This window comes from Neopsephotus bourkii, unplaced genomic scaffold (assembly GCF_033783945.1).
Source record: "Neopsephotus bourkii isolate Nb327-2 ecotype Australia unplaced genomic scaffold, CSIRO-AGI_Nbou_v1 NB_485, whole genome shotgun sequence".
NCBI lineage: Eukaryota > Metazoa > Chordata > Aves > Psittaciformes > Psittacidae > Neopsephotus > Neopsephotus bourkii.
The window spans coordinates 69,414-91,015 of NW_026900986.1; the positions used below are offsets into that span (position 1 = coordinate 69,414).

General features: G+C 44.2%; 1 protein-coding gene across 4 annotated transcripts in view; it reads right to left on the reverse strand.

The window, feature by feature from the left end:
* The window catches only part of LOC133210717 (zinc finger protein 131-like), a 57,657-nt gene extending 37,424 nt beyond the window's left edge, over window positions 1-20,233 (reverse strand). The window contains exons 1-6 of one of the 4 annotated variants that reach the window (XM_061350384.1): window positions 20,006-20,231; window positions 16,218-16,356; window positions 12,601-12,702; window positions 9,663-9,807; window positions 6,044-6,404; window positions 5,719-5,941 (exon numbers count right to left, since the gene is read on the reverse strand). In XM_061350384.1, the coding sequence (XP_061206368.1) occupies window positions 5,719-5,941; window positions 6,044-6,404; window positions 9,663-9,807; window positions 12,601-12,702; window positions 16,218-16,341 (955 nt within the window). In that variant the 5' untranslated portion in view covers window positions 16,342-16,356; window positions 20,006-20,231. Of the gene's footprint in view, window positions 1-5,718; window positions 6,405-9,662; window positions 9,808-12,600; window positions 12,703-16,217; window positions 16,357-20,005 lie in introns of all 4 variants that reach the window. The other 3 variants (XM_061350380.1, XM_061350383.1, XM_061350385.1) reach the window with 3 other exon arrangements.
* Window positions 20,234-21,602: the final 1,369 nt, after the last annotated feature.

Consider the following 21,602-nt stretch of genomic DNA (forward strand, 5'->3'; position numbering starts at 1 on the left):
AGCCCTTCATCCAGGGCATGGATAAACAAGTTGAATAAGATAGTCAATTGCTGAGGTGAGTAACTCCAGAGAGCACGCCTTCAACACCTGAGCAGGGGGAACCATAGCGTCCAGGAGCCTCAAATCAAAGTGACAAGAGCCACTGACAGAGCCTCAAGTCCTTAACAGGACTTGCCCAGAAGCCCAGCAGCTCAGCTGATGCAAGCAGCTGACTCACAGGGGGTGGTACCAGCCCTGACTGAGTAAAAACCCATCCCAGGGAGCACAAGTGACCTGAAGCAGGGCGAAAAGGGTGTGGCATGGCAGGGCACGGCACAGCAGTTTGTGGAGGCAGGGCAAGCAGGCAGGTGAGAATTTGCCACATGACCAGGGCCTAGTCTGGGAGCTCTGCTCTGGTGGTGGCCAACATAGGCACCCAGACAGAGCTGATGAGAGGGGAGGTTGCAACACAGACCTCAGAGTATAGAAAGTGTCCCAACTGGTCACTTTAAACAAGGGTACAAAATGGACAGGGCTGTGCTCAGAGCACCCTGGTGGAGGTCCTCCTGCAGCAGGCAGCTGAGCTGCAGAAGGCTGTCAGTAAGCTGAAAGGAAACTGGACTACTTGCCCCAATCACAAGCTGTGCAGGGGGCTTAAGCATCCATCATAGCACATGCAGTAAAGAAGGAGGGCATTAACCCAGGAAGCTGGGAACTAGTAAAAACAAAAAACAAAAAACAAAAAAAAAAAGGAATAGGGCAATATATATAGCTCTTGAGGGCAGGGGGGCCCAGAACTGTGGGTTGATATTCAAGGATCACCTGCTACAGGCTCAGGAATGTTGTGTCCCAACTAAAAGAAAATGCAGCAGGAGGGCCAGGAGACCTCCTTGGATGGATAAGGAGCTGCTGAGGAAACTCAGAGGGGAAAGAAGAAACTTATAAAAGGCAGAATCAAGGACAAGCAGCCTGGGAAGAATACAGGGATATTGCTAGGGACCAGGTTAGGAAAGCTAAGGCCTAGTTAGAATTAAACTTGGCTAGGGATGTCAAACATAACAGGAAGGGTTTCTATAAGTATGTAGCAAATAAAAGACAGACTAGGGACAATGTGGGCCCTCTCCAGAAGATATGAGGGGAACTGGCAACCCTGGATTTGGAGAAGGCTGAGGTTCTGAATGACTTCTTTGCCTCAGTCTTGACTGGCAAATGCTCTGACCATACCACCCAAGTCTTGGAAGGCAGATACAGGGACTATGAGAATAAAGACCCGAGTCCCACTGTATGAGAAGATCTGGTTCAAGACCATCTCAAAAATCAGAACATGCACAAGTACATGGGACCTGATGAAATCCATCCATGGGTCTTGAAGGAGCTGGCAAATGAAGTTGCTAAGCCACTGTCCATCATATTTGAAAAATCATGGCAGTCAGGTGAAGCTCCCAATGACAGGAGAAAGGGAAATATAACCCCCATTTTCAAAAAGGGAAAAATGCATGATCCAGGGAATTACAGACTACTCAGTCTCACTTCTGTGCCTGGCAAAATCTTGGAGCAGATTCTCCTGTAAAGCATGCTAAGGCACATGAAGAACAACAAGGTGCTTGGTGACAGCCAGCATGGCTTCACTAAGGGGAAATTCTGCCAGACCAATCTGATAGCCTTCTATGATAGGGCTAGGGAACTGATGGACAGGGGTAGAGCAGCTGAAGTCATCTACCTGGACTTGTGCAAAGCATACAACACTGTCCTGCACAACATCCTTGACTCTAAACTGGAGAGACAACAATTTGATAGACAGACCACTCGATGGATAAAGAACTGGAGGGATAGCTGCACACAAAGAGTTGTGGTCAACAGCTCAATGTCCAGTTGGAAAACAGTAATGAGTGGCGTCCCTCAGGGATCGGTGTTCAGACTGGTCTTGTTCAACATCTTTGCCAGTGACATGGACAGTGGGACTGAGTACACCCTTGGCAAGTTTGCCGATGACACCAAGCTGTGTGGTTCGGTTGATGCGTTGGAGGGAAAGAAGGCCATCCAGAGGGACCCTGACACGCTTGCAAGGTGGGCCAATGCCAACCTCATGAAGTTCAACCAAGCCAAATGCAAGGGGTCAGGGCAATCCCAGGCACACCTACAGGTTGGAGAGAGAAGAGATTCAGAGCAGCTCTGCAGAGAAGGACTTGGGGGTGTTGGTCAATGAGAAACTGAACATGAGCTGTCTTCAGTGTGCACTCGCAGCCCAGAAAGCCAACCGTATCCTGGGCTGCACCAAAAGGAGTGTGACCAGCAGGTCAAAGGAGGTGATCCTGCCACTCTAACTCTGCTCTCATTAAACCCCACTTGGAGTATTATGAGCAGTTCTGGTGTCCTCAACATAAAAAGGATATGGAATGGTTGGAGCAACTCCACAGGAGGGACACAAGGATGACAAGGGAGCTAGAGCACCCCCCATATGAAGACAGGCTGAGAAAGTTGGGGCTGTTCAGCCTGGAGAAGAGAAGGCTGCGTGGAGACCTCATAGCAGCCTTCCAGTATCTGAAGGTGGCCTATAAGGATGCTGGGGAGGGACTCTTCATTAGAGACTGCAGTGGCAGGACAAAGGGTAATGGGTTCAAACTTAAACAGGGGAAGTTTAGGTTAGATATAAGGAAGAAGTTATTTGCTGTGAGGGTGGCGAGGCACTGGAATGGGTTGCCCAAGGAAGTTGTGAATGCTCCATCCCTGGCAGCGTTCAAGGCTGGGTTGGACAGAGCCTTGGGCAACATGATTTAGTGTGAGGTGTCCCTGCCCATGGCAGGGGGTTGAACTAGGTGATCTTAAGGTCCTTTCCAACCCTAACGATTCTATGATTCTAAAACCAGACCCAGTATTAATCCCTGGGGAGCACCACTGACTACAGGCCTCCAACTGCATTGTACTCTGCTAATCACAACCCTTGGAACTCTGCCATGCAGCCAGTTTTTGATCCACCTCACTGCCCATTCATCTAACTCACATTTCCTAAGCTTACCTACAAGGATTTTATGGGAGACTGTGTCAGTAGCCCTGCTGAAGTCAAGGTAGATAACATACACGGCTTTCCCCTTGTTGACCCATTTTGCTATGTCATCATCAAAGGCTACAAGACTGGTCAAGCACGATTTACCCTTGTTGAATCGATGCTGACTATTCCTGATGACTTCTTTTTCTATGTGTTTGATGATGACCTCCAGGATGCCATTCCATCACCTTTCCAGGGATGGAGGTGAGGCTGACTGGCTGGTAGTTTCCCAGGTCCTCCTTCTTGCCCTTTTTGTAGATAAGAGTAACACTGGCCTTCCTGAGCCAATCATACACTGACCAATATCAACGCTCCACAGTCCCATACACAAATGCAAAGAAGTTCCATTTAAAATGATTTGGCAGCAACAACAAGCTGAGAAAGAAGTAGGACTGCTACTCTCCATTAAATTCTGATGATTCATGACTGACATATTAAACAGAAACTTCTGAAATATCAGAACAATATATATTTTATATACATAAATATGCATATAACGTTCAGTACCTATTCAGATAGTAAAAGCTTTTTAGTAAGATGAAGTAGCACCCTAACCTCCCATATAAAAGTAGCACGAGTCATTTTGTACTCAAAATATGCTATCCATGTTTCAGAGGCATATTTTGCAGTAGTAGACTTCTTTGTCAGTTGCTAGAAAAGATTTGCTCTGTTAACTAACAAAGAAGATTAAATCATAGGTAAGATATCAAGAGCAATAATGAAACTCTCAGAGAAGATGGTACAAGAGAGTTGTTAGGGGCTATTTTACACCTAATTCATTAATAGGCATTTATTCAGATATTCTGTTAGTTAAAAGGTTTCTTTAAACTGTGTATTCCACTAAAGATCACAGTTCAGATCATATTTCAACAGAAATACTTAGTGGTAGAATTGTGAAAATGAGTGGCTCCTCGGTTTGGTAATTTTGGAGAAGAAAATATGCTTTAAGAAATGATTCTGAAAAAAACTTTAAGATCTAACAGACTTGAGAAAGAAGCTTCATTAGTGCTTCTGTTTTCAGGTAACTGTTTTTAACCACCTCATTCCCCCAAAGCTTCTATCAATGGTGTCATGGTTTAGACCCAGCTGGTAACTCAGCACCACACAGCTGTTCACTCACACCACCTCTTCCCTTGGCAGGATGGGGAGGAAAATCAAAAGAATTTAAATCCCCCAGGTTGAGATGAGGACAGTCCAGTAACTAAAGTACAATATTATATTATTATTAATAATAAGGGAAATAACAAGGAGAGAGAATATAAAGCTTGAAGTGGAAAGGGGAAAAACAAAACAAAACAAAAAACAGTAAAAACAAGTGATGCACAGTACAATTGCTCACCACCCCCTGACTGATACCCAGCCTGACTCAAACAGCAACTGGTCCCCTCTGGGTAACTCCCACAGTTTATATACTGGGCATGACATGCTGTGGTATGGAATACCCTTTTGGCTAGTTTGGGTCAGGTGTCCTGTCTCTGCTTCCTCCCAACTTCTTGTGCCCCGCCTCACTGACAAAGCATGAGAGAATGAAAAGTCCTTGATCAGGGTGCTACTTAACAACAACTAAAACATCTGTCTGTTATCATCACTGTTCTCAGACTAAAGCTGGAACACAGCACTGCAACAGCTACTAGGAAGGAGAGGAAAAAAACCCACAAACAAACAGAAAAACACAACCCCAAAACCAAACACACAAATTAACAACACCACACACACACTGAGACAAGGGGGGCACAAAATTACAAAACTGAATATAGAAACGTTTAGAATCAGTTTTAAGTAATGTTAAGTTTGATGGCTTTGTAACAGTAGCAATGGAAAATTACTGAGGTGCATGATACACAGAAAAAAAAAGTGTACAGCTAGAGAACATACTGAGAATTCTTGTATAAGATAAACGATTGCAGTTGACATAGTTTTAGTCCCTATGACCTTAGTAGAAAATGAATGTACGAAAAACAGTGTAGAAGAACAGGACACAGGGATAAGGAGTATCTAGGAATGGCAGGTGTCCAGGATGGTCTACAGTTAAACTAACTGATAAGTAGGAGGATGGGAGGATTATTATGTCTCTGGTGCTAACGAACCAATTAAGCTGGTATGAGCATCTACTGCGCGTGCTTCAAAGGCTGCCAGAAGTGATGAAGACTGTTGGAAGAAGTAAACGACCCTCAGAGACCACCACCACAATTCTGTACTCATGCGGGGAACTGTCTGGAAAATAATGTAATCCATAAGTAGCCTCATGAATATGTACGTATGCCCAGGAACTATATAAGGATGGCTTGTGTAGCAATAGGGGGACACACGTTAGGAGGAGCTATCCCCCATGTCTCCCAGTGCCGCAATAAAGAATACCTGCTTGTCAACTTGAAACTTTGTTGGCAAGTTTGTTCCTGGAGTTTTCTCCAAATCAACACTCACACACAAAAATAACCCAAACAAAAAACTGTTACAGCTGAAACCAGGACAAACAGCAAAACAAACAAAGAAAAACAAGACATAACCCCCCCCCCCCCCCCCCACACACACACACACCAAGCCAGTATTTTAGTTGTAACTAGAAGCCAAGTATTTCTACCACTCAGGACTCACATGTTCTCTTCAGTATATTCTCTATTTCCCCAAAACATGCAAAACCCCAAAATGTTAGAGCTAAGGTCACAAGGACAGAACTATAGAAATGCTCTTACCTGTGTGCTTCCGAAGGTGCTCTTTAAAATGTCCAACGTGGTCAAACTGCTTATCACAGTACTGGCATATATGTATTTTTTTACCAGATCTTTGCTTCCTGCTGGCACCACCTTCATCAAGGTGGTAACAGGTGAGGTGCTGTTTCAAAGCAGTCTCTCGTAGGTACCTCTTTTTGCATATGTCACACTTGTACCTCTCAGTAGAGTGTGTTTTCATGTGTTCCTTAAAATGGTAAAACAATTTAAATGAACGGTTACATTTCGCACAGCGGAATAAATTCTTCATATGTGACGGCTGAAGTTCCACAATTTCAAAACCTTCTACCTGTTTGCACAAGGTATCAGATGCACTATCATCTTCTTCCCGGATCTGGCATTTTTCCTCTCCCTGACGATACTTGCTGGTGATATCTGCTAAAAGAGCCAAAGCGGATGCATCTGATGTACCTGTTGTCTGTATGTACTTTATGGATTGCTCTGCAGAAGCTACTTCAAGTGTTTCGATGCTGTCATCTTCCACTTCAATCATCCCTTCAGCAACCTCAACCTCAATTTCAACAGGCTCTGATTCTGCAGGTGGTAGTGTTTCTGTGATAACATTAGAGGTTTCAGCTACCTTCCTCTTCTTTGGTTTATTTTTATCTTGTGTTTGATTTGATTCTAAGGGTGATGAAATTTCTTTGTTCCTGGAAAGCATTTACATAAATATAGTTAAGATCCATAAGCACTTACATAAACATTCCTGCCTGATAGTGAGCTCCTACATTAAACATTCACTAGCTGTTTCTCAAAGCAGCTGAATGATGAACTACCACATACACTACATGCATTTTGGAAGCGACTTTGTCCTTAATCTATATTCCTTACAGCTATAGAATAGTACGGTTAATGTTGTGGAAACTCTGACATAAGGTTACTGAAGTGACAGACAGGGGCAGAGCAGTTGACATCATCTACCTGGACTTGTGCAAAGCATACAACACTGTCCTGCACAACATCCTTGACTCTAAACTGGAGAGACAACAATTTGATAGACAGACCACTCGATGGATAAAGAACTGGAGGGATAGCTGCACACAAAGAGTTGTGGTCAACAGCTCAATGTCCAGTTGGAAAACAGTAATGAGTGGCGTCCCTCAGGGATCGGTGTTCAGACTGGTCTTGTTCAACATCTTTGCCAGTGACATGGACAGTGGGACTGAGTACACCCTTGGCAAGTTTGCCGATGACACCAAGCTGTGTGGTTCGGTTGATGCGTTGGAGGGAAAGAAGGCCATCCAGAGGGACCCTGACACGCTTGCAAGGTGGGCCAATGCCAACCTCATGAAGTTCAACCAAGCCAAATGCAAGGGGTCAGGGCAATCCCAGGCACACCTACAGGTTGGAGAGAGAAGAGATTCAGAGCAGCTCTGCAGAGAAGGACTTGGGGGTGTTGGTCAATGAGAAACTGAACATGAGCTGTCTTCAGTGTGCACTCGCAGCCCAGAAAGCCAACCGTATCCTGGGCTGCACCAAAAGGAGTGTGACCAGCAGGTCAAAGGAGGTGATCCTGCCACTCTAACTCTGCTCTCATTAAACCCCACTTGGAGTATTATGAGCAGTTCTGGTGTCCTCAACATAAAAAGGATATGGAATGGTTGGAGCAACTCCACAGGAGGGACACAAGGATGACAAGGGAGCTAGAGCACCTCCCATATGAAGACAGGCTGAGAAAGTTGGGGCTGTTCAGCCTGGAGAAGAGAAGGCTGCGTGGAGACCTCATAGCAGCCTTCCAGTATCTGAAGGTGGCCTATAAGGATGCTGGGAAGGTACTCTTCATTAGAGACTGCAGTGGCAGGACAAAGGATAATGGGTTCAAACTTAAACAGGGGAAGTTTAGGTTAGATATAAGGAAGAAGTTATTTGCCGTGAGGGTGGCGAGGGTTGCCCAAGGAAGTTGTGAATGCTCCAACCCTGGCAGTGTTGGACAGAGCCTTGGGCAACACGGTTTAGTGTGAGGTGTCCCTTCCCATGGCAGGTGAGTTGGAACTAGATGATCTTAAGGTCCTTTCCAACCCTAACTATTCTATGATTCTGTTTCTAATTGTTTTAAATAGCTAATGTATATTGTTCCAGTGGAGCTATCAAGAAGAAAAGCCAATTAGTCTAAAGACATAAATTTATCTAAGAAACTTGTGAAATTCTGTATCTGGTAAGAAAATTTGCCCAAAGGAAGCAGTTATTTGGCCTGCCTACTCAGAAATAAGATTCAAGTCCTTCCTACACTATTCACCTCTTAAGCTCTGTAGTGAATGCAATTGTCTGCAGTACTTGCAGCTTGCTAGAAAACACTACAGCTGTGACTTCACACAGTGATTATTATAACATCTCATACTTCAGGAAAGCGCACAGATAAGGTTTTTGTTGGGTCTTTTTGTTTGGGGGGGGGGTGTTTGATTTTTTTTTTTTTTTTTTAAAGCAGACACTGGGATGTGGATAGAGTATTCTAGTTTAATTTTCTGGGCTTAAACACAACCCCCAACCCTGATCCTCTTCTTGCACCATAAACACAGAAGCCCCTTCCTCCAAGATGTCAGGGATAACATGCCATCTTAAACACAGACAGCTGAGTGGGCCAATGCTTTGAAGTCGCACTCTCACAGGTGTCAACAGCACTTACATCATTAGCAAAACCTCCAGCATGTATCAGTTTTGAAAAAATGAGTGGCTATTTTCCCCTCAAATCAAACTGACAAGAGTAATTCGGGCTTTTACCTTCCTTTACAGCCTGATGAATCCTTTTATGTAAGCTACTCCATATCTATTTTCATGTTTGGTAGTAATAGGAGAGATAAGGTTTTTCTAGAATATATGTATGTCATATGGCACAGATGTGGCTAATGACAATGCAGGATGCAGCTTATTAAATTGCTTATTAAATATTCAGATACAGATCGACAGAGCAGCTATACTTATAGTTCCATCTAGCCTGGATTTCTGATGTCTAGGTGGTGACAGCAATTTTGCACATTACTGCAAGGAGCTCCAGGATCACATACCAAAATAATAATCTGCTCGACAGAGAGGAGAGAGACTACCATCCTTGAGCACATTGTGTGACTCAGGTGTGAAACTCTGGATGGGGATACACACATACAACACACTGTACCTCAAGGAATAACAGCTGGCTGTTTTCTTTCTAGTCTAGATTATGTGATGTGGAGCTCATTACACAAATGGTTAGTTCTATAATAATCTCTACTTGACCTAAAATTTCTGAAGCTTACCCCTTTCAGTCAAGGCTCAGAGGCACTGTATTGCAATTCTTCCCCCTCCTACTGGGGTTGGAGAAAACTGAGACTGATAGTGATACACGTTTTTTTCTAACCAAAGAAACCCCACAAAAAAAAAAAATCTATAAATGATGGAAATAGATCTAAAACATTTGATTAAACAGCAACATTTGAATAAGTACTGATCCCATATAAAGCTGATAACAATTACATTTGTTCAAGAGATTAACTTTGCACCTTGAAGTTTTTTAATCACTGCCTATTCTCTTGAAAGCAGAAAGCTACATGAAATCAAAACACTAGCACAAATTTGTTAATGTGGTCCAATTACCTGAGGCAAATTTTCATTGTACACCCAACTGTCAATCAGGTGTGGGTAGTCAGCACTGAGACCTAGTATTAGTTAACACAAAGTCACAGGCCTACAATGTCTGCAACATCTACCAGCCATGTCACTTGTCATCAAGTTCCAGCCCAAAGAATGTGACGTTCACTTTTAAGCCTTTGTAATTTTGATCCATATTTTATAGTCAAAGTTTATACGGTCCCACACAGGTTTAGAAGGTCCCAGGATAAGAAAGCACTGCAAAATACAGGCAGCCAGCTCTTGTAAAAGGATTGTTAAGAGTCTACATTTCAGTGGTGGGAAGAAAAAGAGACTTAGGTGTTCACCTGATTTCAAGTGCTTTGATTGCTTCTAACATCTGTAGATATTCGGCTGCTTTCCAAACATCATTTGCTTCTTCCTCACCTTGGACCATTAGTTTTGCTGTATAGGTGAACTCAATTAGGTGACGAAATGCCATGTTACTTACACCTGTTTACAAGCAAACAAAACAGTCTCTTTTACCAATTACTTCATCCTGCACACTTGCCTACTTACCATTTTGCTCACAACACTTAGACAACCAGTTTCATGAAGATGCCACTCTTGAAAGGCTCATGTTGGAATAAAATATGTACTATAGAAAAGTGTAAATCTGGAACAACTATAGGGTCACGTCACACCGTCACGGTTTAAGCCCAGCTGGTAACTAAGAACCATGCAGCTGCTCGCTCACTCCCCCCCTTCTTCCTCCCCCTGCTACTGGAGGGATAGGGAGGAGAATCGAAAGAATGTAACTCCCACAGACTGAAATAAGAACAGTCCAGTAACTAAAGTGTAACACAAAACCACTACTGCTACCACCAATAATAAATACAGCTTGGCTTCGCGAACAAAGATTTGGGAAGGGCTTTAACCATGCTTACTACAAGCACGATGACCAAGGGCATATGGGATATGCAAATCTAGTTGGAAAAAAGGGGTGCTTAGGCAAACAGGAAGTGTCCGACCAGGACTGTCATCTCCTGAACAATCTCGAGCTACCCATGCACTGGTCCACCCGCATGCAAGGTTGGATCTGCAGCTTCCCATGCACCTTGACACCTACCGTTTCGACCCTCGCCTATCCATACAGACAAGTGAGAGTAAGCCCCTCCAGCCTGCACAGTGGATTTTTTAGGTGAAGTGCAGCTTGCACAGAACTGGCCCCACCCTTTAAACCTGAGGTTTAACTGCCACAGCCTAGTTAGCTAGGACAGTGACAGCAAAGTCCACAGGTCGTAGGTTTTGTAAGAGTGTCCTTGTCTTTGATGGAAGACCATACAAGGCTAGATGAGCTCCATCAGCCTGGGTCTGAAGATAAGAGTTTTCCTTCTCCTATGAGGAAGGCCTGTCTTCGCTAACAAAGATTCGAGAAAACCTTTACCCACGCATTCTGAACAAGACTGTCAACTCCTGGGTCAATCACAAGCGACGGATGAGGCAATAACACAACAAACATCTAGGTGGGATACTTAGAGGCGTTCAGTCATGAGCCCGCAGATGGTAGCCTCGTGCCAGTGGCTCCTCATCCAAGTGCATGCACTAGGGGTCTGAACCTGCGGTTCCTCTCAGACTAAGCAGGATTACTATTGCAACAACACATCATCAGTAGGGTAAAACTAACCTGTCTCACAACGGTCTAATAATAATAATGATAAGGGAAATAACAAGGGGAGAGAATACAACTGCTCACTGCCTGCTGACAGATACCCAGCCCGACCCAAGCAACGATCTGGGCCTTCCAGGTAACTACCCCCAGTTTATATACTGGGCATGACATGCTGTGGTTTGGAATACCCCTTTGCTAGTTTGGGTCAGGTATCCTGTCTCTGCTTCCTCCTGGCTTCCCATGCTCCTCCTCACTGGCAGAGCATGAGACTAAAAGTCCTCGATCTGAGTAAGTATTACTTAGCACCAACTGAAAACACTGGTGTGTTATCTGCATTGTTCCCACACTGGAAGTCAAAAACGCAGCACTGCACCAGCAACTAGGAAGGAGAAAAATGACTCCTACAGCTGAACCCAGGACACACCAATGACAAAAGGAGCGGTAAGATGGACAAAAAGCTGTTTGCATAAAATAATAAAACCCATAAATTTAAACATAAAAAAATGAGATCTCTCTCTCAGAGACCTCTGAGCAGAAAGTTACTGGAAGCCATATTACTCCAGGAAATTGCTCCTTGCTTGTCAAGCAAGTATTGCTCCACACGTACCCCGTTCTTACACTCCTACCAAGGCATCTTTCTCTTTTTTATTTTTCCTCAGAAGTTTTTTTCCAGTGGCAATAGCTATCTGTACTGGTTTTAGCTGGGACAGGGTTAAATTACTTCATAGTAGCTCAAAAAGTGCTCTGTTTTGGATTTGTTCTGAAAATAACTTCGATAAAACACTAATGTTTCAGTTACTGCTGAGCAATGCTTACACTCAAGTCAAGGTCTTTTTCTACTCTTCATACTGACCCACCAGCAAGGAAACCAAGGATGTTCAAGAAGTTGGTAGGGGACACAGCTAGGACAGCTGACCCCAACTGACCAAAGGGATATTCCATACCATATGACATCATAGAAGCATAGAATAGTTAGGGTTGGAAAGAACCTTAAAATCATCTAATTCCAAACCCCCTGCCATAGGCAGGGAAACCAAACACTAAACCATGTCACCCAAGACTCTGTCCAACTTGGCTTGAACACTGTCAGGGATGGAGCATTCACAACTTCTTTGGGCAACCTGTTTCAGTGCCTCACCACTAATTCACCTCACCTTATCATGATCAGTGATAAAACTAGAGGGGGGTGGGGGAAGACAGGCAGAGGGCATCAGTCAGTGGCAAGCAGCTGTTCCTTTGTATCACTTGTCTTTCTTGGGTTTTAATTTCCTGTTATATTTTTTCCTGTTATATTTCCTCTGTTATATTTTCTCTTTTCCTTACCATGTTTTGAAAGTTATTATTTCTTTTTAATTATTACACTGTTTTTATCTCAACCCATGAGTTTCTCACTTTTACCTTTCCAATTCTCCCCCCCATCTCACTGGTAGGGGAACAAGCAAGCCTTGCTGTGTGGTGCTTAGTTGTCAGCCAGGGCTAAATCACAACACTGTTTCAGAACAACTCAAGAGCTGAGACCTAGAAAGCTAATCAACATAACCGAGCATGCCTTTAAATCCATACCAAGGATACTGCATTCATTTTGAGCTTGGGCACACAACTCTGAAGGCTTTTATTTGCGTGAATAAGAATACCTTCAATCTCCACCAAGGGCTCCTGAGTGAAATCTTGAAAAAAATTGTAAAAGAACTGGCTACAGGCAGCAAGAACAGCCTTATGAGCTTTGAAATGGTGACCTACAAAAAGAGGAAAAAAAAAAATCAGTTTAGGATAACACCATCCTTATTCATGGCAGAGAAGTGACCCAGAGCAGCCCTGCAGAGAAAGACTTGGGGGGGTTGGTTGATGAGAAACAACATGAGCCAGCAGTGTACACTCACAGCCCAGAAAGACAATCATATCCTGGGCTGCATCAAAAGAAGTATGACCAGCAGGTCAAAGGAGGTGATAATGCTCCTTTATTCTGATCTCACAGGACACCACTTAGAGTACTGTGTGCAATTCTGGTGTCCTCAACATAAGAAAGATATGGAGCTATTAGAACAAGTCCACAGGAGGGCCATGAGGATGATTAGGGGGCTGGAGAACCTCCCATATGAAGACAGGCTGAGAAAGTTGGGGCTGTTCAGCCTGAAGAAGGCTGGGTGGAGACCTCTTAGCAGCCTTCTAATATCTGAAGAGGGCCTACAAGGATGCTGGGGAGGAACTCGTCATTAGAGACTGTAGTGATAGGACAAAGGGTAACAGGCTCAAACTAAACCAGGGGAAGTTCATTTTAGATATAAGGAAGAAGTTACTTGCTGTGAGGGTGGTGAGGCACTGGAACAGGTTGCCTAGAGAGGTGGTGAATTCTCCATCCCCAGCAATGTTCAAGGCCAAGTTGGACAGAGTCTTAGGCAACATGGCCTAGTGTGAGGTGTCCCTACCCGTGGCAGAGGGGTTGGAACTAGATGATCTTAAGGTCCTTTCCAACCCTAACTATTCTATGATTCTATAGTAAAGAATAAGGGCAGATGCAGAGAAGAGCACAACTGCAGAACCACCCCGGTCTACAAATCTATTTCAGCAGCATATACTATATGTCTCCTTCTAACATGGAATACCACTGCACCTAGCCTATCCCATCTCATGCAGGCCCTTGCTGACATCACTGAGCTTGTTGAAGCTCTACAACTCAATCAACTGGAGGACTTGCTCATTCCATAGTGTTTCTTTTTTCAGATATTTAATATCCTGCTCAAAGTTTTTCTTTGTACAACCTGTTCCAGTACCTCACCACCCTCACAGTAAAGGTGAGCAATGCCAGCTCATGTTCAGTTTCTCATCAACCAACATCCCCAAGTCGTCCTCTGCCAGGCTGCTCTGAATTACTTCACTGCTCAACCTGTATCTGTGCCTGGGATTGCCCCAACCCAGGTGTCGGACCTTGCACTTGGCTTAGTTGAACTCCATGAGGTTGGCATTGGCCCACCTCTCAATTGTGCTAAGGCCCCTCTGGATGTCATCCCTTCCCTCCAGTGTATCAACTGAACCACATAGTTTAGTGTCATCAGCAAACTTGTCTTGCCTTCTCCAGGCTGAACATCCCCAACTCTCTCAGCCATTCCTCATAGGAGAGGTGCTCCATCCCTCTGATCACTTTTGTGGCTCTTCAACAGGTCCATATCTTTCCTGTATTGAGGACTCCAGAGTTGGACACAGTACTCCAGGTGGGGCCTCACCAGTGAAAGGGGCAGAATCACCTCCCTTGACCTGCTGGCCACACTCCTTTGAATGCAGTCCAAGATACGACTGGGCTTCTGGGCTGCAAGCACACATTGCTGTCTTACATGCCATCTTCCATCCACCAGTATGCCCAAGTCCTACTTGGGGATACTCTCAATCCTTCACCCCCCAGCCTGTATTGATACTGGGGGTTGCACCAACTGTCCTGGGTTCAGCTGTAAGAGTTATTTTTCTCCTTCTTAGTAGCTGGTGCAATGCTGCATTTTTTACTTTAGCCTGAGAACAACACTGATGCTTTTAGTTGTTGCTAAATAATCCGAACAAGGACTTTCTCAGTGTCATGCTCTGTCAGTGAGAGAGGGCACAAGCTGGGAGGAAGCACAGACAGGACACCTAACTCAAACTAACCAAAGGGAAATTCATACCACAGCACTTCATGCCCAGTATATAAACTAGGGGGAGTTACCCAGAAGGCCCAGATGACTGCTGGGTTGGGCTGGGTATCAGTCAGCAGGTAGTGAGCAATTGTATTGTGCATCACTTGTGTTTATTGTTTTCCTTTTCCCATTTTAGTTTTATATACTCTCCCCTTATTATTTCCCTTATCAAATTATTATTGGTATTAGTAGTAGTGGTTTTGTATTATATCTTAGTGACTGGACTTTTCTTATCATCATCTGTGGCATTTACATTCTTCTGATTCTCCTTTCCATCCCTCTGGGAGCAAGGGAAGAACAGAGGGGAGTGAGTGAGCAGCTGCGTGGTTCTGAATTACCAGCCAGGATTAAACCACAACACCAACCCAGGTGCAGGACCTTGCATTTGGCCTTGTTGAACCTCATGAGGTTCACGTGAGCCCACTTCAAGCTTGTGCAATTCCTTCTGCATGACATCCTGTCCCTCAGGCATGTCAAGTGCACTACTCAACTTGGTGTCATCAAAATAGTAGGCAGATACTAGAGAAGCAGGAAGGCAATCTTATTTTAATCTGGAGTTTTTAGTTTGTTCGTTTTTTTGTGGGTAGGGTTTTTTTGTGGGGTTTTGAGGTTGTTGGATTCTTTTTTTTTTTTTAATCAACAAATACAACAAATACACTAACAAATACTTGTGTAAGTTCTCTGCATGCAGCCAGCTCAAGTTAGGCAAAGATATTTTTAGGATATGTCATGGTTTAACCCCAGCCAGACAGCTTGTTCACCCACTCCTCCCCCTTTTTGCCCTCCCCCTACTCCTGGAGGGACGGAGAGGAGAATCAGAAAGAATGCAACTCCCACGGGTTGAGATAAGAACAGTTTAGTAACTAAGGTATAACACAAATCACTACTGCTGCCACCAATAATAATAATGATAAAGGAAATAACAAGGGAAGAGAACACAACACCTCATCACCAGCCGACTGATAAGTCACCCCCCCAGCCCGACCAAGCACCGACCGATACATCCTCCAACCCTGCAGTTTCCTAGCCCCTTCCGGGTAACTCCCAGTTCCCCCCTGGGCATGATGTGCTGTGGTATGGAATACTTCTTTGGTCAGTTTGGGTCAGATGTCCTGTCTCTGCTTCCTCCCGGCTTCCCCTCCTCCCTGGCAGAGCATGAGGCTCACAAAGTCCTTGGCCAAACCAAAACATCATTTTTATCAGCTTTGCTCCCAGGCCAAAAGTCAAAACACAGCACTGCACCATCTACCAAGGAGAAAAATGACTGCTACTGCTAAACCCAGGACAGGATACTTTCTCAATCCTTAGACAACACATTAAATATAGTACAGAAGTTTCAAAGTGGGCTTCTATCTGAAAATATTTAGCCCCTTGTTTGGAAAAACAGAAGCAAAATTACTAACCACTGCTGATGACTCTGTTCAGCCCAAGATTTTAAATGAAAATCTGCAAGCAACTTGCACATCAATACAGATCCAAGAACATTAGCAACCCAGTTTGGCAGCTGACCTGTGACAAGCCGCATAGCTTCCCAACACAGCTTTCAGAATTCTCTATACCAACTGGTTCTCAGGCCTGTACATACATACCATCAACAATCAGAGTGATATCTGTAAACTGATCCTGCTCACGTTGCTCATTCAGTCTATTCAAAATAACTTTATAATGCTCAGGGAATTCCTTGATACATTCCATCATTTCTTCAGCATCCATGGCAAAAGGACTAGTCTGCAAAAAATGTGGTAGGACAGTAAGAATACAGCACAAGTTAGTAAATACTACACAGTCTGGTTAGTATACAAACATGAACTAACTAGCACTTTTCAGGGACTACAAAACAACAAATTGTCTCAGTAACAGGTTTACTTGATTTTAGGTGACAGGTAGGAAGCATTCAGTTTAATGGAGTATAGCATTACTTATACACATGGAAAACACAGTCAAAGTGGGTAAGTGCATTTCTTTATTCTACAGATTCATCAGAGGCCCACCTCCCTCAAAGCAAATACTGCAGGGATATAACATCTCCACAGCTAGCTATTCTATAATACCTCAGCAGTGTAATGTCAGAACCTTTATAAAATTACTTCTTGCAATTCTACCAGTCCACTCGGTAGAAGAACAGTTCTGACAGTTTTCATACTTAAGTCACATTTTGTATTTTGTGAACACAAGACGTTTACTTCCTTTAAATAAGGATGCAATAAAGCAGCACTTTTCAGCTTCTGAGTACAAAGGAGTTGCCAGGTGTTGTCACACCCAAGAGCTTCTTATTCTCTTAGCCTTCTTACACTTCTCCCCCTGCAACACAAAATAGTCTTTGCCAACCTTTTGAGAGAAACATGGAGGCTTGTAATCTGATGGCTCTTACTCCCTTACTTATACAAGAAACACAGGAGGTAGAAGTTGCAGAGATTCTCAAACCTGAAGTGTTTTAACACAACTCTGTGCCTGTAAATGAGACACATATGTTAGTGTGCTGCTTATGCAGAAGGATCTCTGGAGAAAGTCCAAGTGCTTCAATTAAAGCATTTCAAAAATTAACTCCCAACAAAAATTACTTCAGATCTGTGCAGCAGCACTCATCTTCAACTCCCACATTCACATGGCTCTAGTATCAAAAATGCCACAGAAAAAGCAAAGACACTTCAAAGTCACATTAAAGGAAGAAAGGCAGAAGAGCAGCTAGTATCAAGCCAAACATTAAATATAGAGATAGAAAATTCTGGGTGCTTCGTAACTTCTGGTGGAGATTTTTTGGTGTGATTGGAAAGTCCTGAGCACAAACCTGTTAACCTGATCCTTATGTGCATTAACAACATCTGAGCTGATACCACCATGCTTGCTAAATCTCCTGTGCAGCTGTATAAATTCTACCTCCCTTCCAACAAACACACATACTGGTATACTTCCAACAAACACTGGTATATGGGGTTCAACAAAAGTAGAGAGAAGAATTACCTGGCTGCGATAAAAGCAAAGTTATTTTTTATGACAAACATATCAAGTAAAGAAAATTGTGGAATTCCTATTGTTATGGTTTAAGCCCAGCTGGTAACTAAACCATGCAGCCACTTGCTCACTCCAACCCCTTCTCCCTCCCCCCCACCCCCCGATGGGGAAGAAAATCAAAACAATGCAAAACCCACGGATAAAAATAAGACCAGTGCGCTAACTAAGGTATAACACAAAACCACTACTGCTACCACCAAGAATAACAGTAAGGGAAATAACAAAGGGAGAGAATATAAAAGGGGAAAGGGAAAACAATAAACACAAGTGACATACAATACAATTGCTTACCACCCGCTGACCGATACCCTGCCCAACCTGAGCAGCCATCTGCACCTTCCAAGTAACTTCCCCCAGGACACCTATTTTTACTACAAAGCACACTCTTTCTTGCATCTCAGAAAAACTGTCCTATGGATAAGTCAGTTTGCCAAGAGTATGAAAGAAGAACAGAAGCAACTGCTTATGGAAGTCTAGCTATAGCTGCTATCACTGCTTTGCAGATGCCAAAATACAAATCAGGGTCTTGTGAAGGCAAATAGGAAGGTGAGGCTGAAGGGAGAAAATGCTGCTGCTGTCTTTACCTCATATGTAATGATGGGTCTAAAACAGATGACCAGCAGCTCCTACCTTTCTTCTGTTGTCTGGTATTCCACATAAAGTTTCATGTGGGAATCTGTCAGCCACTTACTACAGTGTTTAATTCTTCTGGCCCATTTCTGATACATCATACAAGGACAGATGGCTTGCAGGTAAAAGCCTGATTCCCCAAAAGTTAAACCAAACAAAATTTTAACCCCCACATCTCATTATTTCCACCTACCCCAAATTTACTACCAAAACACATTCATAGGAAGTTCTTACAAAAAAACCTCTCAAAATAACGGAGCAAGCCAAGATAAGAAATTTTGAAGTTTCAGTCTCATAACACTGAAAGTCATGAACAGGAAAATTACAACTTAAGACAGCTAATTTATTGTCCAGAATTAACACAAAACTAATAAAAGCCATGTGAATTTATCACATATCAAAATACAGTTGCAACATTCAATATTTTCATTTTAAACTCAGTGACATTGCATAAGAAAGCCCAAGAGAACAGCATATTTTCATAATGCTACTTTGCAGCAAGAAGTGAAAGGCACAAATCATTGACGAAAAACTAAGCAGCCAAGCAAGGGAGACAGAAGCAATCCAAACTGGCACTTACATGCAGGCTCATAGATGAGAGATGGAAACTGAAATAATTGAGTTATTTGCCTGGATTTTCTTGGAAGACCAAGTTGACTACTGACTTCACCATATCAGCCTCTGACACTGGATGTATGTCATAGGCATGCAATTTGCATATCTGCTCTTATAAACCTACCTCAGTGAGGCCATCTTATTATTTCTACACTCCTGGACTTCAACAGGAACTCCTCTTATTTTAGGCACTAGACGTTTTCTTTGCTTATACGGATCATACACAAACACAGGCAGGCAGAACAGTTATAGCAATTCAGACAACACAGGTCAGCAGACTGAGCACTGGTCAAACCACTGCCATCTCATTCTAGCCATCTCAGGAAAGAAAGATGAGGGACACTTGGCAAGTAACCACTTCAAGAGAACACAAACACGGGTATTTCTCGTGCATTTTGCTGTATATTTTCCTTCTAAAATAACAGACACAGAGCAAAGATACGAGCCAGTCCCTCAGTCCCCTCTCAGCCACGGACAAGACCTCACTCCGAAGCAAAAGTGACCCAGGCACTCACGCCCTACCAAGCCGGGCAGGGCAAACACCAGGTATTACACTGCCCAGGGGCAGTAAGAGGCCTCCTGCTGCCCACAGAGACCGTAAGGTGGCACCACGACCTGCCGTCAACGTTCCTTAGAGTCCCCACCACCCAACAACTCCGCAAAACTCTCGAAGACCAACCAAACGAGGCTAACCACCTCGGAGCTTTAGCCTGCACAGTGGCCAGCTGCAACCTCATTGGCAGGCGCTGATGACAGTCAGTGCGTCAACCACCAATCGTAGGGCGGTGGCAGAGCACGCCCCAGGTGGAGAAGCCAATGAGCGCTCGCCGAGTCCCAGGAGTAGGAGGAAGCGGAAGGCCTAGTTAGCGCTGAGTGCCAGTTGGGCACGGGAATTTCAAGAGCAGCGCGGGGAACCACCGGCAGGCGCAATTATTCTACGGGAGTGCATCCGAGGATAGTGCTGGTCCGAGCCATGCGTTTAGCAGCACCGCAGCCTCGTTAGTAGTTATTACGTCATCAAAGCGCGCATTAAATCGATGACTTTTTAAATCCCGGCCGGATCGCTTCTAGGTGGCATGGCGTCCTGTGAGGTGGGAAAGCAGTTCTGTTAGGTACTCACCGCAAGGAGCCTCTCGTCCTGCCGCGCTCACTCCTCCGTTACCGCTTCTTGCTCCCCAGCACGTTGACAAGCGGATCAAGCGCCAGCCAATCGCTACTCGCATTCCCAACCTGTACTACACGGCGGAAGTCGCGTAGTACACGATCACCTTTCACATGATAGGGTGCGCAGTTTGATTTTTCGGTGTATTCTGGGAGTTGTAGTCTGGCACTCTGTCAGTCTGCCAGCCAGCACCACGCGGCTCAGGACGGGGCGCGGCCTTTGGGGGTGGCCGGTGCCGCCGCGAGGAGCCGAGCTGAGCTGCGCCGGGCCACGCGAGGCCCGGCCTAGGAACGGAGTGGGACAGCCAGCCTGTCTACCTCAGGGCTAGTACGCTTCGTGCAGTCTCGGCCCGGAACAGGGCTGGGAGCCCCGACGACAGGCGGCCACTCTTCCCGGCAGGAAGGTTGGCTGGGGAAGCGACCAGCTACAGCCACCTGAAGCCCCGCAGGAAGGCGGTGTGGCGGCGGAGAGGTGGCCTCGGCTTCTCGGCTGTTCCGCCCCTGGGAGGGGCACGGCTGCTTTCCGTTCATGAAAGGAAAATGCATTAAATTCACCATTAGGGTAAGATTAATCACCGTCATTTCTCCCAGACCTCAAGTCTGTGCGTTCGCGAGTTTCATAAATGAACCAACAAGTCCGTGCAAATTGCCACTGTAACAAAGTGCTGAAAATATTTGACTGCCCTTACTGTGTTACGGAAATTATGAATGCCAGCCACTATAAAGGGGTTTGACTCTAGGTTTCCGCTGAATCTATAGGCTGAGAGGAGATTCTTCTATAAAGTCTTTTTTATTAATAGCACTACAGCTTGAGCAGGGTGCCTCAGAAGAGGGATTTTGAACAAAGAAATCCCATGGCAATCTAAATTTCCCACCCCTCATGCAACAATAGCAATATTAGGGTCTTGGGTTTATGAAAGAACTTCATTACTTAAGATTTAGCAAAGCGTTTTCTTGTTTTCCACAGGCTGACTGGAAATTTCCATTGGAAACCAACTAGAAAGTTGAAGTGTGAAGAGAAGTATAATTCAGAACATAACTCTCATGCAGTTCACAGAGCAATACAGCTGTTGCTGGGTGCTGTATGCCAGTGCTCCAGAAGACCATAAAAGCATTGAAGAATCTCTAGGTGTCATAGGAGTTTCATGTGTTTAGAATAGATATAAAGGTGAGCAGCTTTCCAGATGTGTGGAAAGAGTAGAAAACTGGACCTGTTGCTATCTGTTGGACCACAGTTTAATCTTCAAAGTACTGTACATAAAATGCTTTTGGTAGAACTGCAGGAAAAGAAACCCAACACATTAGGAACAGCAGGATTTCACAAAATATGTTAGCTTTGCAGCAGCTGGCTCTTGTTTTAAAAGTTCAGTTATTAAAATTCTTTAATTTTTGTGTAATATGTTAAGATTGGCAAAAAGTGTGTTATTTATCAAAACTGTGTTTCCAAAAGATTCTGTGTTTACTGTCAGACTCTGATGCAAGTGATAAAATTATGCAATTATAGGACATGTTGGGGAACAGTTTTATAATGCTGTATATTTCTCAATAATGGGTGT